At 36.7% G+C, this 14,595-nt stretch overlaps 1 protein-coding gene across 1 annotated transcript in view; it reads right to left on the bottom strand.

Moving 5' to 3' along the window:
- The window catches only part of SLC1A3 (solute carrier family 1 member 3), a 63,666-nt gene that overhangs the window by 11,559 nt on the left and 37,512 nt on the right, over positions 1–14,595 (bottom strand). The window contains exons 3-4 of the mRNA XM_005426066.2: positions 9,101–9,305; positions 6,584–6,626 (exon numbers count right to left, since the gene is read on the bottom strand). Of these exons, the coding sequence (XP_005426123.1) occupies positions 6,584–6,626; positions 9,101–9,305 (248 nt within the window). The remainder of the gene's footprint in view (positions 1–6,583; positions 6,627–9,100; positions 9,306–14,595) is intronic.

Below are 14,595 nucleotides of genomic sequence, written 5' to 3'. Positions count from 1 at the left end.
AATTTTGTTACATTTCTATTTTTATTGCTGTTTTTCAATAGGAAAAAAACCTTAGGTGCAAATTCATAATTGCAAATGTCTGTAACTATTTTGCATTTGCAGGCACACTGATTAGATGAAAGTAGGAAAGCAAGCTGTTTAATGAGTTCTGTAACAATAAGGTCTGGAAGTAAAGCCTAATTTCTTATGAAATTTCCTATTAATTTCCCACTTTCCCTAGCACATCATAACTTGGTTCTGAATCCCCTCCATTATGCTCAGGCTCTTCTCTCATCCCTACCTGGAGGGTCAAAGGTGTGAAACAGCTGTAGGACAGAGCTGGATGTGTGCTGCCTGCCTGCTGGAACAGGGCATGAGCTAATGACAGGGCATGAGCACTTTTCCATCAGAGGCACCATGACCTTTACCTGTCTGAGAACTGCCCCCTTGTGTCAGAGCAGGTCAGAGCTGCCCATGTGGCTTCAAAATTCTGGTGGGGGACTGGGAAGGTGTTGGGAGCTATATGGGAAAAAGTATAATCACACAAAGATTTCACCTTCAAATACCTGTGTTAGAAAGAATTTTAGGTGGTAATAAGAATATGTCTTCATTTTATAGTCATTCTGCAATTCTGTTGCAGCAGGAACATGCCTCTAATTCATTACTTAAGTCTCTTTTGGGGTATTATATGGATTTTAAGACCTCACTCAGCTAAGTCCTTTTCCATTTCAGCTACTAGAGTGGACCACAGAGATGCAGGTCTTTTCTGTTTGCTCCCTTTATTCATCAGAATTTTAAGTATTCAGAAATATTACTACGGAGAATAATAGCCTTTCTGGAACCCCTTCCAGAGCGAGGGAGAAACAGCTTATTCAGAGTGAGATTCAAAATATTAATCTAACCAACAGAAACCAGAGCAACTTTATGTCCACTGGAATATTTACTACATGCTCTTTCTTCCATTATAGCTAACTGAGCACCAGGAGATCCCTGTGGATATGCCTGCTGTGGATCTGGCTTATGCACAAAGTTGTCTACCAAAAGCCACGAGAAGCTTTGTGGTGAAGCAAAAAAAAAAAGCAAACAAGATACAAGGAACACAAGGGATGTATCTACCGAGGAAAAAGTGTGAGGTGTTGGTTGAGTTTTATCCTCACTTTTGCTTTTTCAAATGACATGAAAGGCAAAATATAAGACTGCTTGACCACCGCAAAACATATTTTCTGTGTGTGAATGGTGAAAAAACCAACTGATCATAGGAAGTGACTGGATGAAGGACCACCTTCAAGATGTTAGAAATGGCTTTGAGATAGATAATTGTACAGTTGACTATTACTGCACTGCAGAGTAACTGGTGGTAAGAGTTAATTTTTTGACCTTTTATGATATTCTTATTTTTAGAAGATCTCAATCTCAGTGGCAATCAGAGTTATCAGCTTTTAATGTAGCTGAAACTCACGGTTTCATTTCACATTGTGATTCTACTGATTCTTGTTCCTTTGCAACTTTCAGAAATAGAAGAAGTCAGGCAAAATAATTGTAGGTTTAAGGATCTCAGAAGAGAGAACTGAGGTCCATACACTGATAATATATGATGGGCTAGGCAGTACTACTGAAGACCTATAATTTCAGGAGGATATAATTTCGTTAGGCTTCCAGGAAGAGGTATTTTTGCCTGGTAAGATTTTAGATGCAAAATGCTCATAATTTTTCCTTAAATTCATGTACTGAGAACAACTGAGGAGTAAGATAAATGTTATTTGAATGTATTAATTTGAACAGCCTTCTATGAACAATCATATCTGCAAGTTAAATACAAAAGTAATGAATTTCTGGACTTTTTTTACAAGACATGGTGATAATGATCAACTGGAAAATGAATTTTAATTAACTTAGTTTACTATGTAATAGACAATGTAGATTTTGTATTGAATAATATGATGAATCAGTTGTTTACACTTTGATTATTATTCCGGTTTTATTAGTGATACAAGATATCCCATCATTTGACTTGGATATATTGAAGGACTTTTGAAGAAGCAATATTATAACCTGGCAGCAGCGTATCCCATTGGCTTAACTTGCAGAAAAGGTAATTGCAATGATGGCTGTTCTGAAAGTTCATAATTCACTGTCATAATTTACTCTGTCATTAGTACTGTCTGTGCTAAGTCTGCATGATGATGCAGCATTTGGTGAATAATGATTTTAAAAGTAACAAGTTTGCTCAAATGCAACCCTAAAAAATTAAAACAAGACAGAGATATTCTGTCTTCTTTATTTTTTTTTCTTTGCTCTCCATATGGATATGTGTGAACGCATTCTAAATTTTATGTGTAAGAGTTGATGACACAAGTCATAATATATCTTAATTACCTCAAATTATCATGAGGAATAGACACTATATAATAGTTCGTATTCGTTTCTGGATGTGTGATTAACACTTATAATTCCCTTGATAATTACAAGTTCAGGAAAGAATATATAATTAAAAATATCTCAGAAGAAATGCAGTTATCAGATGCAGCTCTTTAGGCTTCAGCTGGCATCAAATTCTACCTATTCACACCAGAACAACCCTTGCCAAATTTTTGGATTGATTTTGTTTCTCTTGATTTTGCAAGTTTGCTTATGTTTCTTCTGCCCTTTGATAGACCTTCAGAGCACAGCACAAGGAACAAGATACTTCTTAAGGCAGTATCTGCTTAATAAGCAGACTGCTCACTACTGCCCAGCCCCAGGCTAGCCAGCATTTTTTAATTTAGCAAAGAAAGAGAAATGAAGAGATAGATAGTGGCCAGAGCTGAAATTTATACCCAAAGATTTCTTTAGATCTCCTTATATTGGGGTGAATGCAGGGGCATAGCGAAGAATTTGAACAAAGTAATCTAATTTTAGGTGTGGAATATTCACCTGCAGTCAAACTATACAGATTCTCTTGTTACTCATAAAAATCACAAAAGTCTCATGAGGACTGTGCATAGTGAATGTTGTGACAGGTCATATGAAAACATCCATCATCAGAAAACGTTATTTAGATTAATAATCTTCTGTTCAACAATCAGCCTGAGAAGGCCGAGGTACCCAATGAGTTGTCTCAGTCCTCATTGTCTGGCATATCTCCTTATATCTCTCAAGTCCCTGAATCTCCAGGTGGAATTTGGAGGAGCCAAATCCCTCCCACTTTACGCAAAGGTTTGGAATCACCTAATGAAATTGAATGGGTGTATCCAGGACATGAAAAAATGCGTCCCATGATCTTGAGGGACCAAAACCACTCTCCATCATATTTGAAAATTCACGTCAGTCAAGTGGAAAATGGAAATATCTGAGAAAGAAAAGGTGCAAAGAAGGGGGATGAGGAGAAGTAAAAGAAAGGGGAGGCAGCTTTGCCTCACAATTTTGTTGGGAAGAAACAGGAAAGGGAATCCAAAGGACCAAACAAATGAAAGAAGAGTAGAAAATTTAGGAAGACATTTCCTAGGTAAGTCCTAAGGTTTCACTCTCAGGACTTTGTCTCCCAGCAGGAACCATATAAAAGCATTGCCAACTCCACTTAAAATCTCTCCCACTTTGGTTATGCTCTCCTTTAATTTCGCATTTTCCAGTGGCTTCCAGTACAAACTAGGAAAGAAACCTGCCTAAGGATGCTGTAAGACATAATGTGCACATCTGATCTATCCAAATGAGATTTAAACGTGCAGTGCATATTCCAGTGATGATTTCCAGGTGTGTGAAGCTGTGGCATGGTGTTACACTGTTAAATGTGGACAGCTATGAGAAGTACTGTGTTCTGATCATCAGACACGGTGTTACACAAACAGATTTGTGCCAGATGGCTCATTCCTCTTCGTAAATCTCCTGAGAAACATATGAAATAATGGATGGAAATTTTTGGAAAGAAAATTGTGGGGTCAGATGTACAAAATCATCTGGATACCTAAGAATATTATACATACTTGTAAGCTAAGATATTTTTTTAACAAATTTGATACAACAAAATAACTTCCATGTAAAAATCTAGGGTTTGGTATCAAGTCCAAAAAGTAATGGTGGGACAAATTTAAAATGCTGGTACTTCAGTAAATCTTGGTACTGCTGCTGAAAGTCAGTAAAAACTTCCACTGAATATGTCCGGTTTTTCTAGATTGTTTTTTCAAAACTCCCTTAGGCTTTAAAGCACATGAGAAATACAAGATACTTAAATGTTAACATAATCTACAGGACATCCTTAATTAAGAACATGGTTTAGTACTGCTAATTACTGAACCAAGTTTTCTGCTACAGTAGAATACTATCAAAAGAATTTTTTAAACTGTACTGGAAAACTGCTGAAGTGTTCCTATAACTCCCAAATGAAGATGTTTTCAGGAATTCAACTTTAAGTTGTGTAGGGTTAAAAACATCATTAATTTCCAGTTTAAATTTGGCAATAGTGATTTCCATTTCTTTTTGTATGTTTTTATATTATTTATCTCTGTTCCCACTTTTTTTTGTACTTGAATAGTTTCTCAGTAATTTTTTTGTTCTATATGTTGTGTTCCTTTGATAATTCCAACAACTCCTCTCTTCACTATGTTCGTTTTGCATGAATCTATGAATGAAGAAAACTGAATATACTCATTATCCTAAATGGTCACGTTCCTCTGGCCTTAGTTCATGCCTTGGTGTTCTGTCACTTAACATACATCCTAGAGCTGATTTGAACATTTTTGGTGTTTTTGATGATAATTTGCTATGTCAAAGAAGAAATTACTGTAATTTCTAAATGTTTACTTCACATGTGTTGAAGAGCTACTGGGAGGTAACCAAACATGCCAAAGTGTGCAAGAGCTGAGTAATTTGTTGCTGTGACTTTACAGTGTTGTGTTGTGCCAGGGTTTTATCACTTTCTTCGGCATTTTTTTGATTTCTCAACACAAAGTGCTTCGACTTTCTTGTCATCTGTAAACTTAACTGTGTGCATCTTTTGGCAATGTAATTTATAAAAATATCAACTGATGTACTTCCAGCCCTTCAGGAACTTCCATTGCTATCTCCACAAATTTTAAAATTCTTACAGTCCCCTGTGCAACTATTTCACTTTTGTAATCTTAAAAACACTACTGTTTCTCAGAAGTCAAAAAAAACCCCAAAAAAACCAAAATAAAAAACTTCAACCAAAACAAATAATAACAAAACCAAAAATGAAATTGAAAAAAAAATGAAAGAGCAAATGAGCAATATTATGGAAGAAAGATGGTCAAATTTATGTTTCAGAAACCTTTGTGGTTTGGTAGTAGGTTTGTTTTGTGTATTTTTCTTTTTTGTTTATTTTAAAGTCTCTACTTTTCCCTTTAAGGCATTTATAGCCTTCACTACAACCAAGATCAAACTAATGGCCTGTTATCTGCTTAAATAATTTCCCAAACCTTTTTGAAACTGCAATCTGGAAGACACTTTGATTGCTTTCAAGAGCTCTAGATAATAACTTCCAAACTTGAGAGATTTATGAAAAATACTTGCTGCTACATCCGTAACTTTATGCCCTAATTATTTCATTGTTTTGAGATAATGATCATATCATTCCTGTACTTTATTGCATTACATTCTTTGCATTTATTTCTTGTTTAGATATAGACTTTTGCATTTCTATACTGCTCTTCTGCTTCTCTGTACTGAGTTCATCAACATCCTTGCTGAAGACAGAGGCATGGCATTTGGACCTGGGTCTAGTTTGCTTTTTAATCTTTAATCTCTAAATCTTTAATGCAGAAAGTGACTCCTTTTTACTGGTTTCTGTTTATACAGCTAAAGATAATGCTACAATTTCTTTTCAATTCTTCTGCAAGATGTAAGTCAGCTGGATTTTGGAAAGTTAATACTTTATGCTCTTCTTGACCTCCACATCTGGGGTTTTTTTTTGCTATGACAGCAACTGGTAAATAATATCAGTTCAAGATTATCTGTGAGGTCAATATGAAGCAATTAGATTATGGAAAGACACATTCTAGGTTTCATTGAATCACTAATGTCCTCATTTAAAAAAAAAAAATGGGACTATTATTTTCTCCATAGTACAGCTAAGATTAAGACCAAGACAATGATAGAGGTTTTTGAAAAGCAACATAAAAAATGAGCTCCTAAGGACTTCTACTGTAGGTGACAGGAAGATCTTAATTTGCTTTTTTTGTTAATGTCCATAAATTTTTTTCCTCTGTTTCCAACCTATGCATATTTGTCATGTGGCATCCTTGGAAATCTTCCAGTCTTTGCACAGATGGTGAATATCTCAGTATCTTCCAGTTTAACAAAACACTGTTTTAGAAAAGCAGATCCTGAATTCCCTCTAATGAACCTTGCTGTCAACTGATGAATTTGACATTTTGAAAAAAGGAACTTTTTGATTTGCCAAACTGTGTGAGTTTTCTTTACTTCTAATAACAAACACTGTTGTCTCAATATGATTGAAAACAAAGCATAGATTTAGTTGGTTTAGTTCAGGGAAATTTTTTTTCTGACATCTGATAGCAAATATAAGTAGATATTCTTAAGGCAAGCATGGTTACATTTAATTTCTTAATTCTTCATGTTTTATTTGGAATTTAAAAAAATTAAAAGTTACCTGCTTAAAGCAAGCTTCCACCAGATTTGGAGGGAACATATTTCTGTGAAAGAGAAAAAAAACATGAGAATAATATGGTAAAATTCCTTTAGTAAGGACATAGCTAATAAAAGAATTGGAGAGCTAATTTTTGAGGAATCCTAAGAATAATATGCGATTACATATTCAATGAGTAGAGCTTTGCAAGTTGCATTGGCCTGGTTAGCTTTACCAGGATGAAATGTAGGATTGGATAGTTCCTGGCAACTAGAATCTCTGTATTCAGTATTGTATAACACGTCTGGTTATGGAGAAGTGTATTAGCTAAATTACTAAATGTACAAAGCTCTATGGGCTCACTTTTGATTTTATACTTATGAACGCATTATGAATCCAGATTAAGAAATAATTTAATAATATTTAATGTATTTTGAGTTTTCAAACAATATTTGCATTTATGTAGTCTAGTACTTAATGATATTTATTACTTGATTTAGTCTTGTTGTGGTTATACCCAAATCTTTGTTTGAGTATTCTATAGTAATATATACACATGCACATTTGTTGCAGATAGGGATTTGTTTGTTTGTTTTTGTTTGTTTTGTGCATTTCTGTGGGATTTAGAAGCAGCCTAACTGAATAAATCTTGAGGAATCTGAGTGCAAACCTCTTAATGGAGGTTTCTGTACTCCCCCTTTCTGGCAGTGTGATCCTTGGAGGCCTTTCTCCGTGTCTCCAGATTCTCCAAATGGGTTAGTGGAACACAAAATTTTGGTGGTTTTACCTGTGGAAAAGCTCCTGAGTTCAAAACCTCAGCTTCCCTACTCCCTGGAATATATCTGTGACATGTTAGCTCTGTAAAAGAGGTACTGCAGATTCTCTGAGCAAGGAAAAACCAAGATTTTACGTCTGTGCCCTCTATCTCAAGCATTTTACTTGCCCGTTCCTGAAATGCATTTCCCATTCATATAAATTGAATAAATTGAGTAGATGCACCCAGATTGGTGGCTACAATTCAAAATTGAAATAAATAAGTAAATCAGGGGTTCAAGTGAAGTGACAAAACTGTTGCAAGTTGGAAGAAAACGGGAGGAATTTAATAATAAGGTCTGTGCTATGGAAGGAGGAAAAAATACTGATGCAGATGGGTAGGTGCAGATAGGGGAACAAAGGTCTTTCTTTTCAGAGAGAGAGAGGAAAAGAAAAAGAAAGAAAGAAAGAAAGAAAGAAAGAAAGAAAGAAAGAAAGAAAGAAAGAAATTGTAGGGACAGAAGGGCTGTGTGGGGATGGAGACATCACAGACAGTGAATATTTGGACTGCACAGAGGCAGGGGTGTGTACCTAACACACAAAACCACCATCTTTCAGAACTATTTCCCTGCATTGACACGGCAGCCCTGGCATTTCATAAATGACAACGTGATGGAACCTGCATTGTTTGATATGAGAAACCATCAACCTCCCTGAACAAGGGAGATGAAAACAATGATTCAGGTAGAAACAATGATAAGCAAAAGAAGCTGTTTGGGGTAAGAGATTATCCTCTCCAAATGACTGAAATAAAAAAAAAGTAAATTTTGGCCATGAAAACTTTAGGCTACAGAATAGCTAACAATGATATGGCAGCAGCTTTCACACAGTCTTACAAAAGGGGTGATGGAGAAAAAAACATAGGGCATGCCTATGATTTGGAGTCCAAGAAGTACAGAATCAAATTATTTTATATAAAAAAACAAGGTCTCTTTCAGTCCCATTGTACTGAAACTCCTTCTTTCAGAGTAAAGGACATTTTATAACCATAGTTACATCTCTTATGTAACTGCAATGTGATTGAGAGATGTGACGGGGAGTAAATGTGCATTGGTTTCCAAGGCATAGTGGAACTAACTGAGGGCAGAAAGAGAGAAAGAGAGAAAGAGAGAAAGAAAGAAAGAAAGAAAGAAAGAAAGAAAGAAAGAAAGAAAGAAAGAAAGAAAGAAAGAGAGAAAGAAAGAGAAAGAAAGAAAGAAGGAAAGAAGGAAAGAAGGAAAGAAGGAAAGAAAGAAGGAAAGAAAAAGAAAGAAAGAAGGAAAGAAGGAAGGAAAGAAAGAAAGAAAGAAGGAAAGAAAGAAAGAAAGAAGGAAAGAAAGAAAGAAAGAAAGAAAAAAGAAAGAGAAAAAGAAAGAAAGAAGGAAAGAAAGAAAGAAGGAAAGAAAGAAAGAAAAAAGAAAGAAAGAAAGAAAGAAAGAAAGAAAGAAAGAAAGAAAGAAAGAAAGAAAGAAAGAAAGAAAGAAAGAAAGAAAGAAAGAAAGAAAGAAAGAAAGAAAGAGTCTTCCTTTTAGTATTAAAAGCAATTTATTCCCTTACAACAGCTAGATTTGGAAATAAATCCATGTAACCATTTTTAGCATTGTACGAGTTACAGATATTGATATCACACAGTTGAAAGGAATTTGGCAACTTTATGCAATCACTGTTTAAAATTCTCTACTTTGTTCTCTGTGAATCTAACATTACAATAGCTATTGGTACAGAAAATGTACAATATCATAGCCATACCTGATTAAATCAAGAAAGGCATCTGCTGCTGTCACTTGTACAATTTTGCCTTCTCTGTGCATGTTTTCCTTTGTACCTTTCCCGGGGTGGATGATGACCACAATGATTATGCCAATCAGTACAGCAATGATTGTAGTGCTCATGTAGTAGACTACTGCTCGGACTCCCATCTTCCCTGAGGCTTTACTATCCAGGGCAGCAATTCCTAGTGGATTTAAGCACAACGACATTCACCCGATGCAGTTGTGAGGAAAGAGTATGAACTAAGCATGATGAAAATAGCTCTGTGGGAAGAATTTTGATGATCACACTTAAAACTACCCAAGGCAAGATGTCCCTAATTCGCAGCTCATACTGCCACTGTCATAATCTTTAAGTAAAGATTATTGGTCTGATGTGGTGTGACACTCCCTATATTCCAGTGACACAATTCGTGGTTTCTGATCAATGTAGTTACCATAGTCTGAAAAATGTGCTGCACATAATTTATAATTGTAAGATAGAAAAGCGAGTACTCTTAAGTAATGTTGATAATGTTTGCAACAATTAACATGTATGAAGAGTTTTCTTTAATCCCCAATGGGCAACCTCAGATTACCTCTGTCCCAAGCCATGGGAGTTTAAAACAGATTAAATGCTGTTTCAGAAAATCCTTACCATGGCATGAATAAGCCTTTATAGTCTTTCATAAACTTTACAGGACTTGCAACATTAATCCTAATTCTTGGCTCTATTTGGATCTATTGTGAATATTATGGTGCTCCTTAGGCCATCTTCTATAGTGTTTGTTCATCAGATTGCACTGATGAATGGCTGCAATGTGTTTTCTAATAGAAGGTACAGCTCTGCCAGGGAAAGAGTTCTGAGTCTCTGAGAAGGAATGTCTCATGAGGGCTGTCAGAAATGGAAATGCTCTTTCTCTTTCCAGCAGATGCAGCTAAGTCTCATAGTTCTTCTCCTGAAAATGTCCCACTCCTCTTTCTCCTCACTATTTGCCCATTCTCCATCAGGAGGGCTGTGCCATCTGCCTCAAAGCAGTGCTAGTGCTTCTTGTTGCAATCAAGCTTTCAAAGTGCAGAATGAAAAGAGGGGTTAGAAAAGGATCTTTTAGCTTTATTATCTGCTCCTATATGGAATTGCCTAATCCACACTTCCTAAGATTCCCTGCACATTTATTGGATGCTACCTTTGAACATATAAAATATAAAAAAACCTGACTAACCTCTGCTTTGGGTGCCTGTTTCATAGGAGAAAGCATTTAAAATAAGGCAAGAGGACTGCAGGAATATAAATAACATGGAAACTTGAATCATAGCCCAGCAAAACTAAAAGTTTTTTAAATTATTGTAGATATATAATACTTCTGTCTGCTTTCTCAAGGAGAAGATACATTCTCTTGGAGCTACAGTGAAAGCACTCTAGTCCCTGATCTGGCTGAGATCAAGGACGTGTCCCAGGCTCTGATCAAATCTTCAAAGTATAAAACCAATCACATGCTTTATACTTACCCTTTCAGTTCAGCTTTTTTCATTTTCTGCCCTTTTGGCAGAGACCATTAGAGTCAGTAAGATTTGTACCCACAAAAGGAGTTGCAAACAGACATCACTAGATTCACACACTGAATTGTTTGGTTTATGTGTGTGCCATTGTAGTGGAAGAACAAAGGGTACAGCAAGAAACTGAGCGTGGAAATCCAACATTTGAAGCATTTGATCCTTCATGTCTCTACTCAGCTTTTCAATCTGCAAAATTGGATTATTATGTTCATTTTATCTTTACATTTGTGATTTGAAATGCTGTGAGGAAAATGGTTAATACTAGCAAGTTAGAAATAGCTTTTTGAGTTTTACAAACAGGAAGTCCTGTAATTCTCTTATTTGTGGAGGGAAGATTTGTTTGTTTTTAGAGTCCTCAAGTAAAGCAAATATGAAATAATGCAAATGCTATTAGCCAATAAAAGAAATAAAGTTAATAAGTTTTGGAAAATTTAGATCTGCTATCAAACTGCACAGCACATATCTCAGACATTTGTTACAAATTTTATTTTTAAAGTATTAATATGGCACTTAAAACATAACTTACAAAGTGAAAATTTGAATATTTACATACTAGTCCATTCAATTTAATTTTTGTAAATATAATCAGTTTCTTTCTGTTATTACTTTTTCTTTCTAAAGTAACAACAATGGTCTATCTATTTTTGCATTTTGGATAAGACCATTTTTAAACTTTTTTCACAGCCTGAGCTGTGAAACTGTACAGTTAAGTAGGAAACAGTTTAACAAACTGTTAAACTGTACAGTTTTGTAGGAAAGTTTGGAAATGCAGAGATTTTGAATTAGTCAGTTCCCATTATTCTGCCCTTTACAGATAATAGATTCAGGACCAGAGGCTGAGCACTGTCATTCTTAGAAGATTTGCAGGCACACCTGCCTGTGCTTTGACCAAGCCTGTTATTTTTTTGTACTTCACCCCTTATGAAAGTTGGACCTCCTACACTCCAAAAGTCACTAGGAGTCAGTGTAGGGCATACCTTACCAGAAAGGATTGCTGTTTTGAAGGATTAGATATTTTGATCCTAATTTTTTCTTGGGCTGGTTCTGGGATTGATTGGTGAACCATGTGAAAGCAGTATGTCAGGGAGCAGGGGTGATGCTCTTATCTCTGTAAACTGCTTTCCAGCCTGGCTTCCCAGGGTGCCCTCTGCCTGGGACTACATTGCTCCTTGTTTTAGGCTGCTCAGTCTCATTCCTGCTCTTGCTATCATATAATTTATTTCTCAGCTTGGACATAGGGAACAGCAATTCCTCTCTTCTTGAGCTGTAACTGCTTGTGGTATGTACAGCAGAAAGCATTCAAAGCAGAGGGATGACAGGCCTAAGTATGAACAAAAGCTGTTTGAGGGGGAAACAAGTGCTCACCTCTGAGAGCCCTTGCTGGGGACCTGCTGGGCAGTCTCCCCTCCCACTGCAATTAATGGGAACTCGGCAAACTGCAAAAGTTTCCAGCATACCAACAACAACAATTTTCTAAAATAATATTTAAAATCCGTTTTTAAAACACGGGGAAATGAGAGGGGTTGTTTCCTTTGCATTTTAAGATGTTGACAAGACTCCTTAGAACTGAATGGGGCTCTGGAAAGGTCCCCAAAGCTTTCATGTGTCACAAAGCATTGTATCCTCAGTGTGTCTTTTCACAGTCAGCCAGCAAAACCCCCATTGTCCCGCGGGAGATGTATGTGCCCCTTTCATCCTGCTCGCTGCTCTCTCCTCCTCGCTGCTGGCTCCAGCACCTCTGCCTCCTCTCTCCCTCTCCCTCCCCTTCCCCAGGGGGCCTGGGAAACTTTGCCGCGCCACCAGTCCCCACGCACAGGGATGCCTTGGGGTTGTCAAGGGGATCTGGAGCAGAGCCCCTGCAATTTCTCCCAGCGTGTGCGCTCACACAACATGAATGGGAATGATTTTTTAAGTACTGATGGGGAAGGAGGGAGGGAGGCTGGAGAGAAGGAAGGGGAGAAAAGAAAGCAGGGGGTAGGCATAAGTCTGCAGAACTGCAACTCCCCCCATCTTCTTCCTTCACCTACCCCTTCCCTCTCTTGGGAAATAAACACTGTGTGTGAAATAAGGACATGAGATGGAGTTCTCCAGGGTGTCACAAAGCAAAGCACTAGTTTGTTGTTTAACAAAGATATTAGAGAAAAAATGAAAATAATTTATAATATAGGAAAGGCAAGGAGAAGGTAAATATATAACAGGAGAAAGAGAGAGAAAAGATACAGGGAAAAGGAAAAAAATCTAGTTAGGAGGACTTTAACAATTCTGAATTGTTAATTTGGTAGTTCTGATTGCTCATCTGACTTGATCACTGTTCTGTAAATTGGCATGAACTATTAATTCTATGACTCATCATGAATAGCTACTATTTTATGAATAGTCTCAATATTATGACTAGTTTTATGTCAATTATATTTTACTTATGATTTTCTATTATACAGAATTCTAGAATTTGCCAAATCCAGAGTTATGAGATATCAAAAGCATGCTGCACATAATCTATGTGTAATATTGAATTATAGCAGGGCACACTAATGCAGAGGGATGGTACTGTACTCCTGGAAGATCAAGCATAAAATACACGGAGCATGTTTTCTTTAGATAACATTTAAGACAAACAGCTTTGAATCTACTTGCTCAAGAATAAATTCCAAGGAATTGTTTTAAAAGCTGGAATGTAGAACCTATGCTAAAAGTCCTACAGCTTCAGAATACTTTCTCCCTTTAATTAGCACAATAGAATCAATGGAATAAACTGATTTGTGCTGAACAGTCCAAAGTCCTCAATGAGCTATTTCAGTCTGAGATTGGAGTTTATGCCTAATTTTCCCTAATACACTACTTGAAAATTTCTACCTCTAGTATTTTCCTGTTTTTTTTTTTTTTAAAGAAGAACTAAATATATTACATAATTAGATGCAAAATGCTTTTTTCCCACAGCAGTAACTGGTCACCAGCTGGTATGCCTGAAGCCCTGTTTCTGTGTGTAAACTCCTAGTCAGCAAAGCATCCTTGGGTTTATATTTGGCTCCAAAATTAATCACTAACAAATGAGAGCGCATAAATAGTAGCTTTTAAATAGGATCTCTTTTCTTACACTCCAAAGTAAATAGCAACCCTCTGAGGAAAAACAGTCATTATGTAGGATTGATTCTAGTACTTTGGGTGATTTTATCTTTCCTCAGGACAAGCAAGACTGACACTGGGAATAGAGGGTGTGCATGTAAGCACATACATTTATGCATGCCTATAATTTTAGTTTGAAAATGGTTAAAATGCTCAGCCACTGCTTATCATATTAAAAGTCCCGGTTTCTGACTGGTTTTGGTGCCCTTTAAAAACTTCTGACAAAACTAAAGAGTTTATGTGTTTGCTCTCCTACACTAAAATTATTGTGGTTTTAAGCGTTTCCCCCAGTGCTTTTAGATTTTTGTTTCTTTAAAATGCATAATGCCTTTTCATGCATAATGACAAGCATTTAAAATATTTTCTGTTGGGGCTGAAATGACCATCTAGGCCAACTAGACTTCAGAACTGACCAAAAATTAAAGTTATTAAGGACATTGACTTCTTCAACACTGACAGGTGGGGGTTATTGGCCACCTCTCTGGGATGCTTGCTCCAGTGTGCTGCCTCCCTCACTGAGAGGTCAGCCCCTCAGCCTCCTTTTCTCCAAACAGGACAAACCCAAAGTCCTCAGTCACTCCTCACAAGGTATTGGTAACTCTTCTCAGTAGGGGAGATTGTGTGCTCAGAGCCCAGGTGCAGGCTGAGCTGGCACTGCCATGGGGTTCCCATCTGTGGGCACAGGACCCAACACCTCCAGGTCAGGATTCTGACAAGATGTAGCAACATGTTGATGAAATGGCATAAAATAATGAAGCAGTTCTGGATGAGTGTGTGGAAAAACTGTCCATTCTGGTCCTTATATATGCTAACTTC

The sequence above is a fragment of the Geospiza fortis genome, unplaced genomic scaffold, assembly GCF_000277835.1.
Source record: "Geospiza fortis unplaced genomic scaffold, GeoFor_1.0 scaffold163, whole genome shotgun sequence".
Classification (NCBI taxonomy): Eukaryota; Metazoa; Chordata; class Aves; order Passeriformes; family Thraupidae; genus Geospiza; species Geospiza fortis.
Note: the sequence above shows the minus strand (reverse complement) of the source record. Positions and strands in the feature narration are given on the sequence as shown.